Source organism: Euleptes europaea, chromosome 11 (genome assembly GCF_029931775.1).
Source record: "Euleptes europaea isolate rEulEur1 chromosome 11, rEulEur1.hap1, whole genome shotgun sequence".
Lineage (NCBI taxonomy): Eukaryota > Metazoa > Chordata > Lepidosauria > Squamata > Sphaerodactylidae > Euleptes > Euleptes europaea.
Genome location: NC_079322.1, coordinates 21,902,463 through 21,924,075, shown reverse-complemented (window position 1 = coordinate 21,924,075; position 21,613 = coordinate 21,902,463). Strand labels below are relative to the sequence as shown.

At 43.7% G+C, this 21,613-nt stretch overlaps 1 protein-coding gene across 1 annotated transcript in view; it reads right to left on the bottom strand.

Annotated features, from left to right (window-relative positions):
• AOAH (acyloxyacyl hydrolase) overlaps nt 1-21,613 on the bottom strand; it is an 89,340-nt gene that overhangs the window by 29,545 nt on the left and 38,182 nt on the right. The window contains exons 12-16 of the mRNA XM_056857043.1: nt 20,563-20,657; nt 18,014-18,105; nt 16,883-16,965; nt 8,446-8,482; nt 5,296-5,370 (exon numbers count right to left, since the gene is read on the bottom strand). Coding sequence (XP_056713021.1) covers nt 5,296-5,370; nt 8,446-8,482; nt 16,883-16,965; nt 18,014-18,105; nt 20,563-20,657 — 382 coding nt within the window. The remainder of the gene's footprint in view (nt 1-5,295; nt 5,371-8,445; nt 8,483-16,882; nt 16,966-18,013; nt 18,106-20,562; nt 20,658-21,613) is intronic.

Sequence of the window (21,613 nt, the reverse complement as noted above, 5' to 3'; positions counted from 1 at the left end):
CAGGGAACCTTCCTTCTGGGGCTGATGGAAGCATGAGGAAGGGCAGTTTTGCTGGCAAAAACAACGCATAGGACTATTAGCCCTGTCTCTCTTGGGGCCCTGCACCGAAGTTTTCATAGATCTGGGACCTCCGTCTCATCTAATTTGAGCTTCAGCCTGCCAATTCTGCAGTTCTTGACTATAAGAAATGCAGATAGAAGATCCAATTTAAACGGCCTCAAAATTCCACGTGATCACTACATCCAGAGGTAAGCTGCCTGGCCCTGGTGTGGAGAAGAGTTTTTTATTCACATAGGGGTTTCCCAATACGTAGAAAAATATGACTTTGTAAATTAACCATAAAGAAGAAGAAGAAGAGCTGGTTTTTATATGCCAATTTTCTCTACTTTTTAAGGAGAATCAAACCGGCTTACAATCTCCTTCCCTTCCTCTTCCCGACACCTTATGAGGTAGGTGGGGCTGAGAGAGTTTGGAGAGAAGTATGTACCCCAAGGTCACATAAGAACATAAGAAAAGCCATGCTGGATCAGACCAAGGCCCATCAAGTCCAGCAGTCTGTTCACGCAGTGGACAACCAGGTGCTTCTAGGAAGCCCACAAACAAGATGACTGCAGCAGCACCATCCTGCCTGTGTTCCACGGCACCTAATATAATAGGCATGCTCATCTGATCCTGGAGAGAATAGGTATGCATCATGACTAGTATCCATTTTGACTAGTAGCCATGAATACTCCTCTCTTTCATGAACATGTCCACTCCCCTCTTAAAGCCTTCCAAGTTGGTAGCCATCACCACATCCTGGGGCAGGGAGTTCCACAATTTAACTATGCGTTGTGTGAAGAAATACTTCTTTTATCTGTTTTGTCACCTCGCTGGCTTCATGCGTAGGAGTGGGGAAACCAACTTAGTTCACCAGATTAGAGTCTGCCGCTCATGTGGAGGAGTGGGGAATCAAACCCGGTTCACCAGATTAGAGTCTGCCGCTCTTAACCACTACACTATGCTGGCACTCTCTAAAGTGGGGGGGGGACCCTAAAAAAAACAGTATGATGAAAGCTGAAAATGCACCAAAGGGGCCCGAATATTGAAAGTAGGGGTGGTTTGGGTGGTATCCAAGCTTTGTGGCAGTCTTACCTGTTTCCTCAAAACAGGAACATGTTAGAAACCCTGCAGACCAATGGCTCACTCCTATTTTAACAAAACTACCTGCCACCATAACAGGTGATAAAATAGTCCCCTTTTTGGTGGAAGTGGCCAAGTATCTCTCCACCATATTTTCCTTAAAGAAACAGGAAAAAAAACCCTCCCCGTTAACTGCTCAAGACCTGTGGGTCATGGGAGCTTGAAAGGAAAGGAAAAGAAAGACCATGGGGATAAATGGAAAGGTGAGTAGATGTTAGAACTGGAGTTTCTGCAACGTGGCTTATTGGGATGATGAAATTTCTCCTGCAATGCAGGGGAAATCCTGAAACTTCGTATTCATATAGAAACTTCCCACCCAAAGGATATGCTGCTATTTTGAGCCTGGAATTTTTCTTTCACGTCAACTTGGAGTAAGAAGAGGAATCAAATTTAAGTTGGCATCCTAGAGTGAGCCAAGCACCTCTAGTTGCAGTAATTGCTGGCAATTTGCCTTCTGTCTTATGACAGAAGCCCATCCATATAGTGGGCATCAGTAATTCGTTTCCTTCACGGCCCCAGTGGGTGTTCGTGAAGCGTGAGTGACAGAAGACTTGCTTTGCAGTAACATTTGGGACTGGGGGAGTTGTATTACCCTTTGTCATTAGGAAGCTGCAGCCTACATAAAAAGAGGCAAGGGCAGGAATCTCCACACAAAAATTCATGAAGCATCTCAGTGATTTTATTAACAAGATGTTGGAAAATGTAGAAAAATGCTTAACATTTCAATATTATTGTGATAGTGTCAGCCACAGCAGCTATTTGAACCGCTTATTTGAATTTTCCAGTGTCTTGTTTGCAGCGGCACATGAGCTTCTGTCAGAGGTCCTCAACCTTGCTTAGTCCATTGGCACTTTGGGAAGTCTGAGAATGGCTGCCATGGGGGGGGGGGCAATTCTAACAAAATGCCCTCTAATGACAGGGCTCCCTATTTCCAGATGATCATTCTCTACATACCCAAAGGTCATGTCTCATTGGTTTTCCTGAATTACCTTCTGCTCCAATGAGGTGGAAGAAAACCAGAATAGGTTCTTTGCTTTGCGAAGGCTGTGTTTTTCAGAAAGAGGCAAGTGGACACAAAGAAACACACTGGTGGGCCTTATGGCAGACATGGGCACCATGTTGGGGATCACTGGCTTAGGGAGTGATCCAACCAAAATAAAAAAAAGTGGATGCCCAATCCAGCTAGAGAGATCCACATGTATAAGGAGGTCCACCCATTTATAAGATGCTTAATTAGTGCCTGTGAACATGGAGCAAATGCACATACAAATGCAGGGCAGAATATCTATCCAACTGTGGTTGCTATCTGTTCACACTGCATTGCTTTCATCCCCATCCCCAATTTTGCTATTAGGATCCTACATAAACATCCTTTAAAAGTACTAGAGCTGATCCGGTGCCTTTGTGTGTGTGTATAATCTTCAATCTCAATCTTTATTAAAAACAGTCATAGACCAGCACTTTAATTTACCACTAAAACCCTTGATATTAAGCTCTACCCAAAAGTTTATACAAATAGTAAAAAAAAGTTGTTTGCACTCTTTGCAAACTATATATACTACCCTTTAAAATTATTGGCCTACCGATGTTCTCAGCAGCGTCTGACAGATTCTACAGGCCGCTGTACAAAATTTAGCCGTTCCTACTGTAACCTGTGAATTTTCGTCTATAACCAACATTTTAGTGTACTCCTGACCTGTATGGCTGGGATGTCAACTAAGCCAGGGGGAGATAAACTTAGAACGAACCTCTTGATATAGTGGACAGCGTAGTAGAACGTGCGCCATTTCCTTTAGAACGTGCGCCATTTCCTTTAGAGCACAGGGACATACCCTATTCTCCAGGGGAACCTTTCTGTATCTCCCATCCACAACCCCCAAGGGAACAGCTTGTCATTTGGCAAGGATGAATGCTCTCCTATATCTGAAGATCTTTAATTGGGAGAGGTAGGTGGCAGGACATATCTGGACTGTTCTGCTGATGGAAAAGTCGGTGCCTTCTCTAGATCTTTTTGGCACTCCATATCCAGTATCCTTTGTTTTATAGCTTGCCTCGTCTGATCATATCCCATTTCCAGGGTGGATTGAGGGGGAAAGCCCATTTCAACCAACTTGCCTCTGACTGCCTTCAGCCACGTAAACTGGTAATCGTCTAAGAGAATCAAGGGGGTTAGGCCTTGAGGTTTTAGGTTTAATTTGAGCCAGAGACAGATGGAAGCAAGACATGCCCTAGCCTCTACTTTGATCTTCCCAGTCTCCAGGTGCAGAATAGCATTTGACACACAGCAAGGAAGTAGGAGAGCTGCTCTCAAAAACTTTGTTTGCACCTGTCCCAATGGAGCAAAGAAGGAAGGAGGACCTATCAAGGTCCCGTATAGAAGTTGGGCCATTGTTTTAGCCTGGAATAATTTAAGAGCAGCTGGGACATAGTGTCCACCCTTTGTTCGTAAAAATTTAACTATAGTATGGGCGGATTTTTTGTCCAGTATCTGTTGCATGCTGACAGTGGGCTTTCCTTGATCCTGTGGCCTGTAATACCACCCCTAAATACTTAAACCTAGTCACCTGTTCTATGAGTACACCCTACATCTTGTCTGTCCAACTACCCTGAGAGTTCCATACTTAGAACCTAATTGCCAGGCAAACATGGGCTTGATCCAGATCGGGACCATGTTGTGCGAGGACAGGGGGTTGAAGCCTTCCTCCAACACTGTTTCCCGACCTGAAACAGCCCTGAGGTGTAGCCCTTAAGTACAGATGTAGCCCCCAACCAAACAGCTGCTCCCCAAGGCCATTTCAGTTTGAGAAAACAGTGAGAAGGGAGAAGGCTTAAAGCCCCCTCTTGGGTTCTGTTCTGAAGTGGGACTGCATGCACCTGGGAGTTACGTTACAAGGGGAATTTCCAGATGACCTCTGACTGGTAAGATCCAGGGTGGACACAAGAGGGACATGATGACTTTGTAGAGTGTGAATTGGACCAAAGTTTAGAGCAGAGCTGTCCAGGTTCAGCATGAGAAAAATTAGTGGAATAACTTCAAAAATACTAACAAATTGCAACAGATTTTTAAAGAAGGAGGCAGATGTTAAAAAACAAACTGCATACATGCACACAACCTCATACACACAATGTGACAGGATGCAATAGGTCAACACTACTTATTCCAAGTATGCTATATGAGTGTGGTGTAGTGGTTAAGAGTGGCGGACTCTAATCTGAAGAACCAGGCTTGATTCCCCACTCCTCTACATGAGCGGCAGACTCTAATCTGGAGAACCGAGTTTGTTTCAGTACTCTTCCACATGAAGCCTGCTGGGTGACCTTGGGCTAGTCACAGTTCTCTCAGAACTCTCTCAGCCCCATCTACCTCACAAGGTGTCCCTTCATGGGGGGAAGGGAAGGCGATTGTAAGCCGCTTTGAGACTCATTTTGGTAAAGAAAAGCGGGTACAGAAACTCCTTCTTCTACAAACTTATAGTTTTGTACCTGTTTGACAGCCATCTATTCCTCCACTCCCCCCCCCCAACGAACTGTAGGAATTATAACCTGGTAAGAGCGCTAAGGCCCTGACCTGGATGGCCCAGGCTAGCCTGATCTCGCCAGATCTCGGAAGCTAAGCAGGGTCAGCCCTGGTTAGTATTTGGATGGGAGACCACCGAGGAATTCCAGGTTTACTGTGCAGAGGAAGGCACTGGCAAACCACCTCTGTTAGTCTCTTGCCATGAAAACCCCAAAAGGGGTCGCCATAAGTCAGCTGCGACTTGACGGCACTTTACACACACACACAAGTGTGCTAAGAGCATAGCAGCCTAAATAGCTCAGTTCAGCCCAAGCTCATCAGGGCTAAGGAGCTAAGCAGGGTCAGCAGTGGTTAGTACTTGGATGGGAGACCACCAAGGAAGACTGGGGTTGCTGCTCAGAAGAAGGCAATGGCAAGACACCTCGGCTCATCTCTTGCCTGGAATGGCCGTTGGATGGGGTCACCATCCATGAGTCAGTTGTGACTCAACAGCACGTTCTTCTTCAAAGAGTGCTAAAAATACTCTGCAGGTGATCCGTAGCCCTCCTCCCCTCACAGAACTCACAGTTCCCCGTGAAGAGGGGATCATGTCTTACCCGTTGCAGACATCGTTCCCAATCAATGCATAGGTAACTATTGCAGGCTTGTCGAACTGCTGACTTCGAGCCAGGCTAGAAACGAAAAACAAACAGGGGTAAACACCAGCATTCATCAAGAATAACAGACATGGATCGGAAGGACCACCCTCCATATCACAGTAGAGCAGTGGTCAGCAAACTCATTAGTCAACAGAGCCAAATATCAACAGTACAACGATTGAGATTTCTTTTGAGAGCCAAATTTCTTAAACTATATTGGTAGGTACGCTGTTTATTAACTTAATAAACTTTAATTAAAGTTTTAAGTCTTAATTAAACTATAGGTACACTGAATAAAACTTGATATCATACTTAATAATGATCTTATTTATTGATAAAAATTAAATTGTAAGTAAGGTATCTATAAAATTAAATCATGACAATGACTGACAAACACTTAATGTGAACAATGGCCTTGCATCTCCCCAACCCCCACTGACCTCTTGGCGGCCACTCTGGCGCATCCCGGCCGCCTCGGCCTCCCACGCTCGCCTCTCGGCCTCCTCCTCCTCCTCGCCGCCGCCTGGGCTCTTTCCTTCCTTCCCTCCCCGGCCTGCCTGCCGTCCGCCCCTCCTCAGAGCCTCGGCCTCCGAGGAGGAGGAGGAGGAAGGCGGAGGGGTGTCCTCCCCCTTCCCCTTTCACAGGCGTTCTCCAGCGGCGGAAGGGAAGGGCAGGCCACGAGGGCGACGCGCTGGAGCTTGCAGGTGAGGAAGGCGGGGAGGGTGTGTGTGTGTGCTGGATTGGGGCCTCCCTCCCTCTCCCCGGTGCTTGGCCCAGGCATGGTGGCGGCGGCTCTGGGCTGGTGGAAAGGCGGAGAACTTTTGCAGGACTTCTGCGAGTGCGCAGAGCCCGGCCGGGGCAGGGAAGGGACGCCAGGCTCTCCTCCACCACGACGTGCAGCCCCGATCCTCCGCCGAAAGAAGCCCGGGGAAGGTGGCTTCTCTCGGGTGGGTGTCCGCGATCCTGCAGCCCAGAGCCGCACTCAAGGGGCCAAAGAGCCGCATGCGGCTCTCGAGCCGCAGTTTGCCTACCCCTGCAGTAGAGAACAACATTAGAAAGAAGTCAAGGAGAACAAAAGCATCTAACCTAGGAGCCCAAAATGCCCTTCTAAAGAGCAGCAGTATTGCCGTAGCTGGGAGCAAAAAAACCTTTTTGAAGGAGTGAGATGTGTCTAGCAATGGCTGTTCATGCAGCATGAAAACACACACACATAAACACGGCCCATGTTAGCAATGGCCATGCATGTACAAATAGCACAAAGGCAGCTCAAAAGCATTTCTGATGTACAAACACCCATGGATCAGTTATGAAAGGCAACAATAATGATAATTAATTGGATTTTTAGGCCGTTCTATCCCAACAGGTTGGGCTCAGAGTGGCTTACAACAAGGTTATACAATTAAAATTCATAAAATATACAGTTTAAACTAAAACAACAGCATTTAAAACGACAACTGCCTGACTCATGGCGGCAGCATTACTCCACACATATGGTAATTCTTTATAATGTTTACAATAATAATGGGGAAAGAATGGGGAGAGAAGAGCGGGAGGCCAGCAAGATAGTAACTGTTGCTGTCCTCAGTAGGGTTGCCAGCTCCGGGCTGGGAAATATCTGAAGATATTTGGCGTGGAGCCTGAGGAGGGAGGGGTTTGGGGAGGGGAGGGACTTTGATGCCTCAGAGTCCAATTGCCAAAGCGGCCATTTTCTCCAAGTGAACTGATCTCTATTGGCTGGAGATCAGTTAATAGCAGGAGATCTCCAGCTAGTACCTGGAGGTTAGCGACCCTAGTCCTCAACCATATGCCTGGTGGAACAAATCAGTCTTACAGGCCCTGTGGAATTGATTTAAGTCCTGCAGGGCCCGGATCTCACTTGGCAGATTGTTCCACCAGGTCAAGGCCAAAGCCGAAAACTATCTGGCCCTGGCTGAGGACAGCCGGACATCTTTCGGGCCTGGGATCACCAGCAGGTTTTCTCCGGCAGAGCGAAGTACTCTTTGGGGGCTGCAATGGGAGAGGCGGTCCTGCAAAACCACCTCTTTTTCTTATATTATTTTCAATGAATGCATTAAAATTGAGCATCTGTGGACAGTTTTTAGGGCAAACAATGAGTAGACACATAGAACAAAGAAGCTCAGAATGAAAATTGAAGGCTGAACTAAAACAGGGTTGTTACCAGCTCCAGGTTGGGAAATACATGGAGATTTGGGGGGTGGAGCCTGAGAATGGCGGGTTTTAGGTAGGGGACGGACTTCAATGGTGCATAATGCCATGAAGTCCCACCCTCCAAAGTGGCCATTTTCTCCAGGTGAACTGATCTCTGTCACCTGGAGATCAGCTGTAATGGCAAGACATCTCCAGCCACCACCTGGAAGTTGGCAACCCGAGCCAAACATGTTTGAGCTCCTTCAGAATTTAGTGAGGATCAAGCACTATTGAAAAATAGTTGGGGGATATAGACTGATTCATTTTTGTTTCTTTTTTAAAGGTCACTTGCAGTGTAAAACATTTGATTGCAAGAATGGAATATGCTTTGTCTTTGAGTCCTTGTTGTTGTTCAAATTGAGCAGATTAAGGCCAGGTTAATCCCAACTAAGCAATCAGAAAAGCTCTAAAACATTGGGAGAAAACCCACAACATTCCCACGCTTGTTTGGAAAGCTCTCCACTCAAGATAACCTACAGCTTTTCAAGATGTTCAAGTATTTTCCCTCCATCCCCCATCCCGGCTGCCTTCATTTATTTCAACCTTTGTAGCTTATGGCGAGGAGACATATTTCTCCCACAAACTTCTGTGCTGAATGCAAACTAATTAATTTTCACTTAGCACAGTGGGAGAAAGGTTTTTCGGCCCACTTGCCAGGAGCTCAGAAGGTCAAAAAAATATAAACTGTCTGAGTTCTCATTAGCATCCATGACCTGGACTTAAACTGTATATTTTACACGTTGAGTAGCAGAATACGATTGCAGAGAAATTACTTTGTAACATATTCAAGTACTGTGAGCTATTCATATTCTGAAATGCTTGGATTTGGTTAACACTGATATCCCTCCAAGTATCTTTTTCACTCTAGAAGAAAGTATCAAAAGCTCACGTACTACTTACCTTTCAACCAAATCCCAAAGATTTTTTGAAGAGGCACCTAAATTACCACAGGAAATAATAATAATAATAAAAACATTTAACACAACTGAGTTAACAAGCCAAATACCAAGAAAGGCCCTAATCTAAAGAAAGCCTTAATGAAATATATGGAATAAATTAATCATGAATAATTAAAGACCCACTCATTTCAATGAGACTTAAACATAGCTTGCTTTTCCTGGACAGAGGCCAACGTGATTGTGAGGGATGAGGAGGAAGAATGCTTCCAGCATGGACCTGCTGAGGTCCTACCACTCCCCAAACCTCACCCTCCTCAGGCTCCATCCCCAGATCTCCAGGAATTTCCCAAGCTGGCGCTGACAACCTTTCCTACAGTATAACAAAGAATCACGGGTTTGGGGGATTGCCTTATGAGGTTTCAGGTGTGATGAACTTTCTGGTCCATTAGTGCTGGACGAATAAAGACTTGGCAGACAGCAGAACATGCTGGAATGAGAAAGGATATTGCCAGACACGCTGGAACTATCTGGCTGCAAGCTTGCCTTATCATATTGCTTAATGAACCTTTTGCTACCCGATGCCATAAACGAACTATAAAATTTAATGACACAAAGACAAAAGGGTTTGGATTTCCCTGACAGAATCCACATAGCCTCTGGTTCCCCAGGCATGAAAGATTAAGATAACATTTCCTTCTTCTAACGCCCCCATGAAATATTTCCCCAGGGTTCAATGGGCTGGAGCGTCATTAATAGGTACAGAACACGAATGGTTGTGATTGAAGATGTTATCATATAAAGCTATAAAAGAACAAGTGAGAAACCTCAGTATAAAGTGAAGCAGAAGAGAGTTCAGGAAGAGTTTCCATTGATCATGTATGACAGGAATGCAGTGTTGGAGAGGACCCTATGGAGAAACAGGGCCAAGAACCTACTTATTTTATTTATTTAAAGTGTTTGTTAGCCAGTTCTAAAAAGAAACGGCCGAGGTCGCTTATGATAACAATAAAACATAAAACGTTACACGTAGACGTACATTAAAACCAAGGGACTTTTGATTGGTGTCTATCAAACAGCAAATGCCGTACCTTATAGTTTTCGAAGTTTCAAAAGTATTTTGTGATATTGCAGGCATGGGGGGCGGGTAGGCACATTTGGCACCAAAAAAGCACCAAGGACTCCATAGTCTAGTCACAGTCTAATCACCCCGGCATACACCTTGGATACCAGATGACATTTTAAGGGAACAGACATTCTGCATATGGTGACCACGTTCTCATTAAGTGTTCAAATAAGCCCATACAGAGAAGGCACCTTTCTGGTATCTTTGCCAATTCTGATACATCGACGATTCTGATAAATCATTTTGTATTTGTTTTACCCTACACTATTTAACTATGTAAATTCGATTTATTTGATGGTCTATGACTGCAAATAAATTATTGAATTGATATATCAAATCTGCCATAGCACTGAGAGAGAACTGTAGGTCTGTTCCAAGTGCTGGGCAGGGTGTCGGAACTTGTTATGGCTAGGGGGTTGGATTGTGCTACAAATCAAGTTCCTTTGTCAAATCTTCCCTCTGCTATGAACTCGCTTAGGGGCCTTAAGTAAGCACTCCTCTGTCAGGCTCCACCCCTGGAGACTGCAACATGGGATGATAATACTTAGGGTTGTGGTAGTGTTAAAACAAAATACTGGATGTGAACACTGTACAATGCTATACTTTTATCTAGGCTGCCTTTCGACCCATACAGGGTCCCCAATGTGGCAAACATCAAAATATTTTAAATTGTTGAATATTTAAACAATTCAATAAATACATAAAGACACAAAATCACATAGCAACACAACCAGGGAGGAGGACCAAGAAGAGTTGCTAGGAGTAAGCCAAACAAAACAAAAAGTCTTCACTCGCTGGCAGAGGGAAAACAGTAGAGGGAGATCAACTATGGTGGAGGACAAGAGATGGAGGCAAACAAATCTCCCAGAGCAGGGAGTTCAAAAGTTTCAGTTCCATGACCAAGAAGGCCCTTTCTTGGATTGTTACCTAGCCTAGGGTTACCAGGTCCCTCTTCACCACCGTTGGGAGGTTTTGGGGCGGAGCCTGAGGAGGGGGGGTTGGGGAAGGGAGGGACTTCAATGCCATAGAGTCCAATTGCTAAACTGGCCATTTTCTCCAGGCGAACTGATCTCTATCGGCTGGAGATCAGTTGTAATAGCAGGAGATCTCCAGCTAGTACCTGGAGGTTGCTAAGCAGAAAAAACAGCACGCAGGCTCTATGAATAGTTGCCATTATTATTTTTACTACAATTCAAAATATAAAGAATACTTATCACTAACTTCTACAATCTACTCTATTCTATATTTTAAATATATGCATACATAGCTAATTAGCCAACGGCAAAGTACAATTTCTTGGTGAGAAATTCCTTAGCGAGGAGATTTCTTGAACGAAATGACAATAATTCCAGTGCGTACTGTTTTTTCTGCAACATTGTTTATCCAGCATAGTTTTTTTTGCATTTAAGTACGTGGAGGTTGGCAACCCTAGTTGGTAGAGGCACACAAACTGGGGCTCCGAAGATAACTGGAGTGGAAGGGAAAGTTCATATGGGAGGAGGCATTGTTAATTATAATCATTTATATAGTGCCTTACATCATCAGTATTTCAATCTCTTCTCAGCTTTCAATACAACCCCCATTTTCTAGTTGGTGTTTAGGGCTAGTGGTAGGTATTTTGTGCCCTTGGGACCCCCATTTCTTCTCTCTGCCTTCACCTACTTGAGAGCCTTTGTCCTACAAGTCGGCATTGGCTCATCTTGGTTATTCCACTACACTGTACAGATGTGTGAGTATATTTATTGACTAACCATATCCCATTGGTAACAAGATCTGATTTCTGCAGGTTAGCCAGGAATTGAAAGAAAATTTTCAACATATTAACCACCTGACAATTTAACATTTTAAAAACTGAATGCAAAATTATTTATTATTTATATATTTATACCACACTTTTCTCCCCAAAGGGGATCCATAGAACATTGTTCTTCCTCCCACCATTTTATCGTCACAAAAACAATCCTGGGGAGCGGGCTAGGCTGAGAGGGTGAGATGGACCCAAGGCCCCCAATGAATTTCCATGGCAGAGCGGGGAGTCAAACTTGGTCTCCCAGGTCCTAACTAGGTAAAGGTAGTCTCCTGTGCAAGCACTGGGTCATTCCTGACCCATGGGGTGACGTCACATCCCGACATTTACTAGGCAGACTTTTGTTTACGGGGTGGTTTGCCAGTGCCTTCCCCAGTAAGCTGGGTACATATTTTACCGACCTTGGGAGGATGGAAGGCTGAGTCAACCTTGAGCCGGCTACCTGAAACCAACTACTACACTCTTTAATAAGTAACTTATAGATGGTGGGTTTTCTTTAATTGAATGTCATTTTTTTGTCATGAATCAATTATTAATTGCTACTAGATTTACAAAAGAATGATAATGGTCTACCTTGTGTGTGCGTGTGTGTGTGTGTGTGTAAAGTACTGTCAAGTTGCAGCCAACTTATGGCAACCCAGTAGGATTTTCAAGGTAAAAGAGGTGGTTTGCCATTGCTTTCCTCTGCATAACAGCCCTGGTATTCCTTGGTGGTCTCCCTTCTAAGTACTAACCAGGGGCGGCCCTGCTTAGCTTCTGAGAACTGATGAGATCAGGCTAGCCTGGGCAATCCAGGTCAGGGCCTAGTCTTCTTTACCAGATTATAATATACACTTTTTATTATTTTAATAAATAACATTATGCATTAAATATTACATATTTTAATAAATGCTTACTAATTATACTAAAACTATAATAAACACTGAGATAATGTATGTGGAGGGCTTGGAACTGTCACAAAAAGGGCTATTTTATTTATTTCAGCTCTCAATGAGTTTCAGAAAGATTTTCTACTAACATACAAAAGTGCCAAATATTGTTTCTTCGAATGCCTGAAAGTACTGTAAACTGCAAGCATGAAAAGAAAGTGCTTCCTCAGAAAGATTTGTCATTAATTGTTAACCCAAGAAAGACATGGCTTAGATCATGTCGAAGATGCAACGGCAAAAGCTTTATCTACCGCCTTCATGTAGCCAGGTCCATTAACACCACCCAGATGGACTAATGGTTTTTGGAAGAGATTTTGGAGGTACTATTTTTAATGGTCCATCTGTCAATCCAAAAAATTAGCTTCCACGCTTCCAAATGTGCCTCTCAAAAGATGGAGGCATTCCAAATGCTATTTTTAAAAGAAAGTTCACTGCACACAGATTTGCATGAAATGAAAAATATCACAGGGGAGGGGCAGATCACACCGGAAACTGTCCTGTCTACAGTGTTGGCTTCATTTAAAAGAGGATATACTCCAGGGAGGGAGGGCTTCCAACGTGCTCCTCTCCTCACAGTTTGATCATTTCAAAGACAGCGCACAGGATGCAATCAGCGAGGGAAGCAGCACCCACACCATCTGAGCAACAGATACGCTAAGCCAATGTTTAATTAGCATGGAGGGAAGTTTGGAAGTTAAGTATGCCAAGTCTTCTGCAAAGTATGAACTTTAAAAGCAGGATGTTTTCTTGAACACGCTATACAACCTGCACCGACTCCTTGCCATATTTCAGTTGCCTGCAATCCAAAAGTCTCAGCTTTGGATCCAGCCAGGTTTTTCACCCAGTCTTGCCCCAGTTCCTTTCCCCTACCCCATTGCTTTTGTACGCTCAAGATTCAGGGGAGGGGCCATGTCTCAGTGGTGGCCCTGCTTAGCTTCTGAGAACTGATGAGATCAGGCTAGCCTGGGCAATCCAGGTCAGGGCCTAGTCTTCTTTACCAGATTATAATAGACACTTTTTATTATTTTAATAAATAACATTATGCATTAAATATTACATATTTTAATAAATGCTTACTAATTATACTAAAACTATAATAAACACTGCATGCTTGGTATGCAGATGGTCCCAGGTTCATAACCTGGCATCTCCAGTTAAAGGGACTAGGCAAGTAGGTGATGTGAAAGACCTCTACAGGAGACCCTGGAGAGCTGCTGCCCATCTGAGCAGACAATACTGACTTTGATGGACCAAGGTCTGATTTGGTATAAGGCAGCTTCATGTGTTCATGTGTTTTCTCAAAAATTTCCCCACATCTGCTTGGGATAGAATTGTCGTTTTCACTTCCTTATAGGTGAAAGCCAAACCTTGTGGCATAATCCAACGATATTTGATGCCATTAGCTTTCAGTATAGACACAAAGTCTTTGTAGTTATTCCTCTGTGAAAGTAGATGCCTTGGAATATCCTTCAGTAATATAAGAGAGGAGTCTCCTGCTGACACTGGATTTTCATAATGAATCTTCATAATCTTGTCTTTAACTCTGGTGTCATAGAACACTATCATCAAATCTCTTGGCTTAGATCTTCTCATTCTAGCAGGTAGTGGTATCCTGTATATTCTATTAATGGCTTGTTTTAATTCTTGTTCATCTATCTGAAATAAATAGGCCAAATCTGGTATTGCAGATTCTTTATTATCTCCCATCATATCTGGAAAATTGCGTATACGAAGGTTGGTCTCTTTCACTCTCATCTCCATCATTGCCATTTGATTTTTTGCCGCCATCTGATCCGCTTGTATTGTTTCAATCTGTTTTTCTTGGCTTGTTAATTTTTTCTTTGTGTCCTTGTGCTCATCCATCACTTTCTTAATTGATACATCCATCGCTTGCATATCTGTCTTCATAACAATCATTTGAGTTTTTACTTCTTTCAAGTCTCCAGTGACCACATCCAACTTCTGATTAATAGCTTGGGATGCTTGACCAAGATTTGTCATCATAGAAGTCAACTGTGCCATCTGTGTAGACATCTGTTAGCTTCATGTGTTCATGTGTGATCCTCAGCAGAGCCTGTTTTTGGTGGTCAAAGAGGACACCTCTTTCCTTTTTCACCAGGAGACAAGTTGATTGGATTCAACCCAATAGTTTTAGGGGCACTCATTAACAATATGCAGTTTCCTTTCTTTCCTTCTTTCAAAAGGTCTTAAGCAGTAAAAGGGGAGCCTTTATTTCTTTAAGGAAAATATGGTGGATAGATACTTGGCCACTACCAATGTTGTTCTTGGGTCTCTATCTGCCAGCAAAAAGGGGACTGTTTTATCTTTTGTTACGGTGGCAGGTAATTTGATTAAGATAGGGGTAATCTATTGATTGCGATAGGAATTATATTGAGGGCATTCCAACATCTCATGGGATAATGAATCCACTCTCTTCAGATCAGATGGACAAAGCCTATCTGAATAAGGTAAATTGCCATATCTTCCATTTAATACCGCTGAAGAGGCGGCATTCAAGCGAGCAAGCATGAATGCTCTACGGTAATGAGGGACTATTAAATTGCTAAAATAGGCTGGAGTTCACAAAGATGGAAGGATACCTAAAAATTGGGTAGAGCATCCTTTCCTAGAACACCTTATAGAGCTGGAGTAATCTAATTTTTATATAGTTCTTGATGGTTAATATAGACTGACTTTTCCCTATACCTAATAAGATATCCTTAGATAGGCCTAGGATTAATAATTTCTTGTCTATTTCTTGCATGCAACAGGAGCAAAACTGGTCTTTGTTTAGTTTGTAGATCAGAAGAAGAAGAGTTGGTTTTTATATGCCGACTTTCTCTACGACTTAAGGCAGAATCAAGCTGGTTTACCATCACCTTCCCTTCCCCTCCCACAACAGACACCTTGTCAGGTAGATGAGGCTGAGAGAGCTCTAAGTGAACTATGACTAGCCCAAGGTCGCCCAGCTGGGTTCATGTGCAGGAGTCAGGAAACAAATCCAGTTCACCAGATTAGCCTCTGCCGCTCACGTGGAGGAGTGGGGAATCAAACCCAGTTCTCCAGATCAGAGTCCACTGCTCCAAACCACAGCTCTTAACCACTACATCACGCTGTCCATCAGGCCATCCTTCTCAGTTGAAAATATGTCCTTGACTCAATGTTTGACGGCTTGTAGCCATGCTTTAACTTCAATAGAACCTTGGCCTAATTCTAACCTTAAACTTACTCTAGCTACACATCTTGGGGTCCCTTTAATTCACCCTAAAAACTGACACAAGGGGAGGTCAATATGCAGTTTGAGGTGTGCCCCTGAAAGAGGAGACCAGCCTTAGTTAATGGAAGCTACTCCACCCTCTCAGGCGCACTGCTCATGGAGAATGGGCTGCAGTGCTGGCCCACCATTCTTAATGTTTGTGATTTGGGGTGGGGTCATGCAACATTGCAATGACCTAACAGTAAATACTCCTAATACATTTAAAATTAATTTTTCATACTGAGCAAGGAACATGATCTGCATATTTCCCCTTATGCCTTCATAAATAAAAGGACTAAAGAACATAAACTGTGGAACTCGTTGCCCCAAGATGTGGTGATGACGCCAACTTGGAAGGCTTTAAGAGAGGAGTGGACATGTTCAAGGAGGAGAGGGCTATTCAGGGCTTCTAGACAAAATGGAAACTGGTCATGATGCATACCTATTCACTCCAGGATCAGAGTACCATGCCTATTATCTTAGGTGCTTTGGAACACAAGCAGGATGGTGCTGTTGCACTCATCTTGTTTGTGGCTTCCTGGAGGCACCTGGTTGGCCACTGTGTGAACAGACTGCTGGACTTGATGGACACTGGTCTGATCCATCATGGCTTTTCTTATGTCCTTAGAATAGCAGATGTTTCTGAGTAGAAGCCTAGAGCAGCTCTAAACGGCAATCCTCCCCACGCACTCCTCTCTCTGGCTACAGCCCCGGCTAACATTTGCCATGAGTAAATGTTTTAAGCCAAGCCCCAAAGCTCCCCCCCCCCCCAATTTAGCAGCCCAGTTTGCAGATTTTTTTGGGTCATGTGAAAAAGGGCAACACGTTCATTCCCCTTATCAGTGATGACAATCACTTATCAGTGATGGCCATTTCTGCCAAGCACTACCCTTTTCTCTATTCTTTCAGTAGAAATGCCAGAGTGAGGGTGGGAAGCAATGCCCTCACTCAGTTTTGGCTTCAGATCTAGATACAAAGCCAAATCTTATTGGCTATGTGTTATAATTAAAAAGCTGTCTCTCTCTCTCTCTCTCTCTCTGTGTGTGTGTGTGTGTGTGTGTGTGTGTTGAGGGGGAACTAATGTCACCAGGCAATGGACAAAAAGCATAAAATACACAAGAAGGGGAGAGGGGTTTCTGAGAACCACACATTCCCTATTCTGAGCCAAAAAGTTTGGTTCTGGCCTTTCATCTCAAACCTATTGCTTTCCATAAATTGAATACCACTACCAGCAAGAAAGCAAGCAAACAAACAAGTTAAAGGCATCATAAAATCAGGGCAGGCATATATACCAGAGTAGCAGGGAAAGTAAATCTGAAGTACCATTTTTAGAAATATTCTGGTAATCTCTATGGTTGCAGCGGTTTCTTTGGCGTAATCGCACGTAGATTGAGTCTGTCCATCCACTGAAACAAATATTAAGAAATGCCCAGTGAGTCAATGCATAAAACAAGAGACCAAGAGTTGTCAAGATATACATTATCTGTGGGTCACACAAGGCTCAACTCTTACATGGAGAAAGGATGCCTAAATACACTTAACATATGCTTTATTGTTTATATCTGAATCCATCGCTTTTCTCAAAGAGCTCAGAATATCATTTTAAACCTCCACAAGAACCCTGGGAGGTAATTTGTCTCCCAGTCTAAGGAACTATCCAAGACCAACCAGTGTATTTCACAGCTGAGCAGGGATTTAAACTTTGGTTTCCCACATCTAAACTCAACTCTGTAGGCTCTGCACCATACTGGGTTGGTTTTCCATCCGCAGAACAGGATATCCCTATCCCATTGCAGCCCAAAACACTGTCTGTTACTCCTAGGAGACATGGGAATCTTGCCCCTAGGAACAGCTTGGTAGGGAATTGATAAAAATATCTCCCCTTCTGTTTCCAGAAATCTTATCCTGGATCCAACCCAGTGTTGGCACAGTAAAGCCTTGAATCGTTAAGGAGTCTAGATCATCCTATAAATAGCTTCTTAAATCTAGCAACTTTGACTCTTAGCAAGGAGGGAATGGGAACAACAAATCTTTCTCTGTAGGGTTGCCAGGTCCCTCTTCACCACCAGTGGGAGGTTTTGAGGGCGGAGCCTGAGGAGGGCGGGGTTTGGGGTGGAACTTCAATGCCATAGAGTCCAATTGCCAAAGCGGCCATTTTCTCCAGGTGAACTGATCTCTATTGGCTGGAGATCAGTTGTAATAGCCGGAGATCTCCAGCTACTACCTGGAGGTTGGCAACCCTAGTCGAAAGTGCTGACAAACAAAACAAGCTTTGCAGGGTCATGTGTGAGTATATACATTTGCGACGTAAGTAGAGGAAAATTTGGGAGACCATCACAACCTTTCTGAACATAAAAAGAAGTTACAGCAATATTTCTGCATTTATGTTTGAATGTGGACTTTTTTCCGCTACATTCTTTCACCTATTCTGAAGTTATGTTTTTATTCACTTACCCAATTGTGGAGTTCAGAAATCCGGTGGCTTCTGAAAATTGGGGCCAATCAAACTCATTGGCCAAGGTTTTGGGAAGGGCAAAAAACGCTTTCTGCAAAGGAGAACAAATCAGGGTGGTTTTGCTTTTGCATACAGAACATTAGTAATTAGTTTGATTGCTATTATCAGCTAGCATGAAAAGAACGAAGGAAAGTTCAAGCTGTTTGAATACAGTTAATCAAAATGAAGACTGTGAATTATCAGTAATTACAGATAAGGCAGTTATTTTACTGCAAAATGTAGATTTGCGGGGGGAGGGGGACACACATCATAAACCTCTTCCCCTCAGGTTTTCTTCTACAAGGATCAGTAAGTGTTGAGCAAGACATTGTGTTTTTGGCTTGGAGCCATTCTATAACCTTCAGCAGGATCTTTTCAACAGGAGATACTAGTTGTGGAGCTGGGAGCTAAACTCTACTGCCATAACAGAACAGATGAAAAAGAAAGTCAGGATGCACTACTCTAGGTAAGCTTCTACTATGCTTTAAATCATGGATCAGTCCCACAACTTGTTGAGTTTGGGGGCACTTTCAGAACAGCAGGAACCACTACAAAATGGCTTCCATAGTGTGCTGGGGCCAATAATAAAATATGGGTAGGCTCCATGCCAACCATGCTCCTACGATGGAGGCAGCTCTTTCCAGATAGGTGCTCCCTGAAGACATAAAGATGATACCTCCTGGGCCCTTCTGAAGCTCTTCCTGCTCCTATGAGACTGAGGAAAGCCAAGACTGCCTCTTTGTTTGGGGAAGGAGCCACAGGGTGCCAGGAATCACATTGAAATGGTTCTCTAAAGGTTTCCCATTTGTCTTTGAGATGTCGTGAAACAAGCTCTGTAGGTTAGGCCTGCTGAGAACTTTTGTACAGGTTGAGTATCCCTCATACAGACAGCTTGGGACCAGAAGTGGTCCGGATTTTGGATCTGAAGTTTGACTGTAGTGGGGAGGGAAGATAAACTGAAGTCTGGGTTTCACTCGCAGCATGCCAAGACTTCAGTTTAGCATCCCTCCTTGCTGCAGCCAAATTCTGTGTGGGAAGTTAAAGTGAGATCCCCGCCGCCCAGCTTCTCCACACTTTGGTGAGGCTCGGTGACAGGGATCTGCCTGCATGTCGGCTCCAAACATCCGGATTTGGGGTCAGTTTGGATTTTGGATGTCTGGATAGGGAATACTCAACCTGTATTAATAACTCACCTCTCTAGGGGCTCAGATTTGCCATTTAAAGCAAACTCTGGAGCCAAGCACCGATGTTCCTCGGACACGAGTTGTTACATATGTGTAGATCAGACCCTTAGTAGATGGGCAAGGAAGACTTTCAGCTCTGAGATCCTAGCAAACACGCAGCTCTAAGCTCAGGAACTTTTCACCATGGAAACAAAGCCCTGCTTAGAGTCAGAGCTTTGCATATATTTGTGCCCGGAGAAACTGTTCATGGGAAAGTTTAATCATAACGATGGCCCAAGATTTATAAAAGAAATGCCGACGAGGTACCTGGCAACTCTTGCAGCCCTACATCTTGCAGCACATATAGTCGGTGCCTTTCAAAAAGGAAAAGGCCGGCACTTTTTATATCTTCATCTACAGCCTTGTGATGGATACAACCAAAGGTCCCCTGCTTGACATGCTCTTGGAACCAATCATAAAGAATTAAATTAGGGCCCTGTTTCAGTATCTCTTTCAGGACACTGCCTGCCAATCGTGTAGATCTTCAGGTAAAAAGGAGGTCAAAAAACACAGTAGATAAATAGTCTGCTTACTGTGCTCATAGCTGTGTGATTTTATGCAGAGTTACTCCAGGTTAAGCCTATTGAAATCAGTGGACTGAGACTGGAATAACTTTGCATAGGATTGCATTGTAATGTGGTGGAAAATGCTGTGGTGATTGGTGTGTGGCCACGTTGATGCGATTATGTTACTTCCGGTTTACACCCAGAAGCGCCACATTGCAACGGGTCGCTTTACCACTCAATGCTAGCGTTTGGGGAGTTTGAGTGGTAAAGCGGACCATCGTGATGTGGCGCTTCTGGGTGTAAACCAGAAGTGATGTAATCACATCGGTGTGTGCGATCTCCGCTCCTGAGCTGGCCGATAGGTTGCCAGGGACCTGGGAACCCCATCAAACAATCAATTTCATATGGCTTCCATTTTCCCCCAGAGACTGTATCCTGTCATAGTTAGGGTTGCCAGGTCCCTTTTCACCACCGGCAGGAGATTTTTGGGGCAGAGATTGTGGAGGGAAGCATTTGGGGAGGGGAGGGACTCAATGCCATAGAGTCCAACTGCCAGAGCGGCCATTTTCTTCAGGTGATCTGATCTCTATCGGCTGGAGATCAGTTGTAATACCAGGAGATCTCCAGCTAGTACCTGGTGGTTGGCAACGCTAGTCATAGTTCATAATTAAAGAGGAATTTGGCATTCACAATCTATTTTCATCCAGCACCCTTTATAATAGAGAAGAAGGCAAATTATCAGATACTCAACTGGTATAATAAGCAACTAAAATGGCATACCCATGAAATCTGTGATGTTGTTAACCATTTAGGAGGGATGTGAAAGTGAGCCCCAGCCGAATCTCCCAACAGGACAACTCCTTTGGACTCTGTACCTACAAGAAGGCATATTGCATAAATATTTGTAAAACTCGCACGAACAGCCTGCAAAGCTGCAACACGCAGGACCCCCACCGCATTAAGAAAATCCATGCAACTGTTTTGATGCAGAGGGCAATCAAAATAATGAATTGGCCATTTTTGCTCGTTTTCAAGTCCGCGACAAGATTTTCAACTCCATTTGCACCATAAATAACCCAGAATAAATAGAGGCATCAGTCAGTTTTACAAAAAGTGCATGCTAAATTAGACCGATTGCTTCTCTTAAAGCTCACATTGGTATTTTAATATGGTCTGTGCTAGAAGCCCTGTAAAATTTAATGTCTCCACTAAATTGAACAACATTTAAAACATTTAGCGAAATCTGAGTATTGAGTGCACTGCTCTCAGTTTAGTTTATGAGGGCTGAATTTCAATCTTCTTAAATGGGCTGCTCCAGTAGGACAATCCAGTTTTTAAAAATGGATGTTGCTGGATCAAACCTTAATAATCCAGGTAAATCAGACCGCTTTGCAGAAGAATTGTGTATCGCCATTTACTAGAATGATGTATTGCTAGTTTAACAACAACAACAAAATTAAGATGAGTAATGAGACCAACTCTTAAAATCTAGTCAGGGTTTTCCCCAACATGTGTGAATTATTCCTGCTTTTCTTAGCAGTCAATCTGCTAGATCTAAGTCACACTGAGCACAGAGGTTCTGCATGTCTTCCCTTCCTCTGCATTTTTCCACGTGCCAAATTGGTTCGTTTTCTTAGAGATGTGCCGTTTAAAAAATTAGGGTTTTTTTTGAGCGAGGGTGATGTCATTGGCAGTGCCAACCCCCCTTCTTTTTGTTGTGGTGGTGCATGCACTACATTGATATACTGCTAGATGAGGGGCTAGGCATGCACAGGCGTGAGAATTGACATATTGTTCCTTGTGGAAAAATGCCCTCCACTCAAAGGTTTGC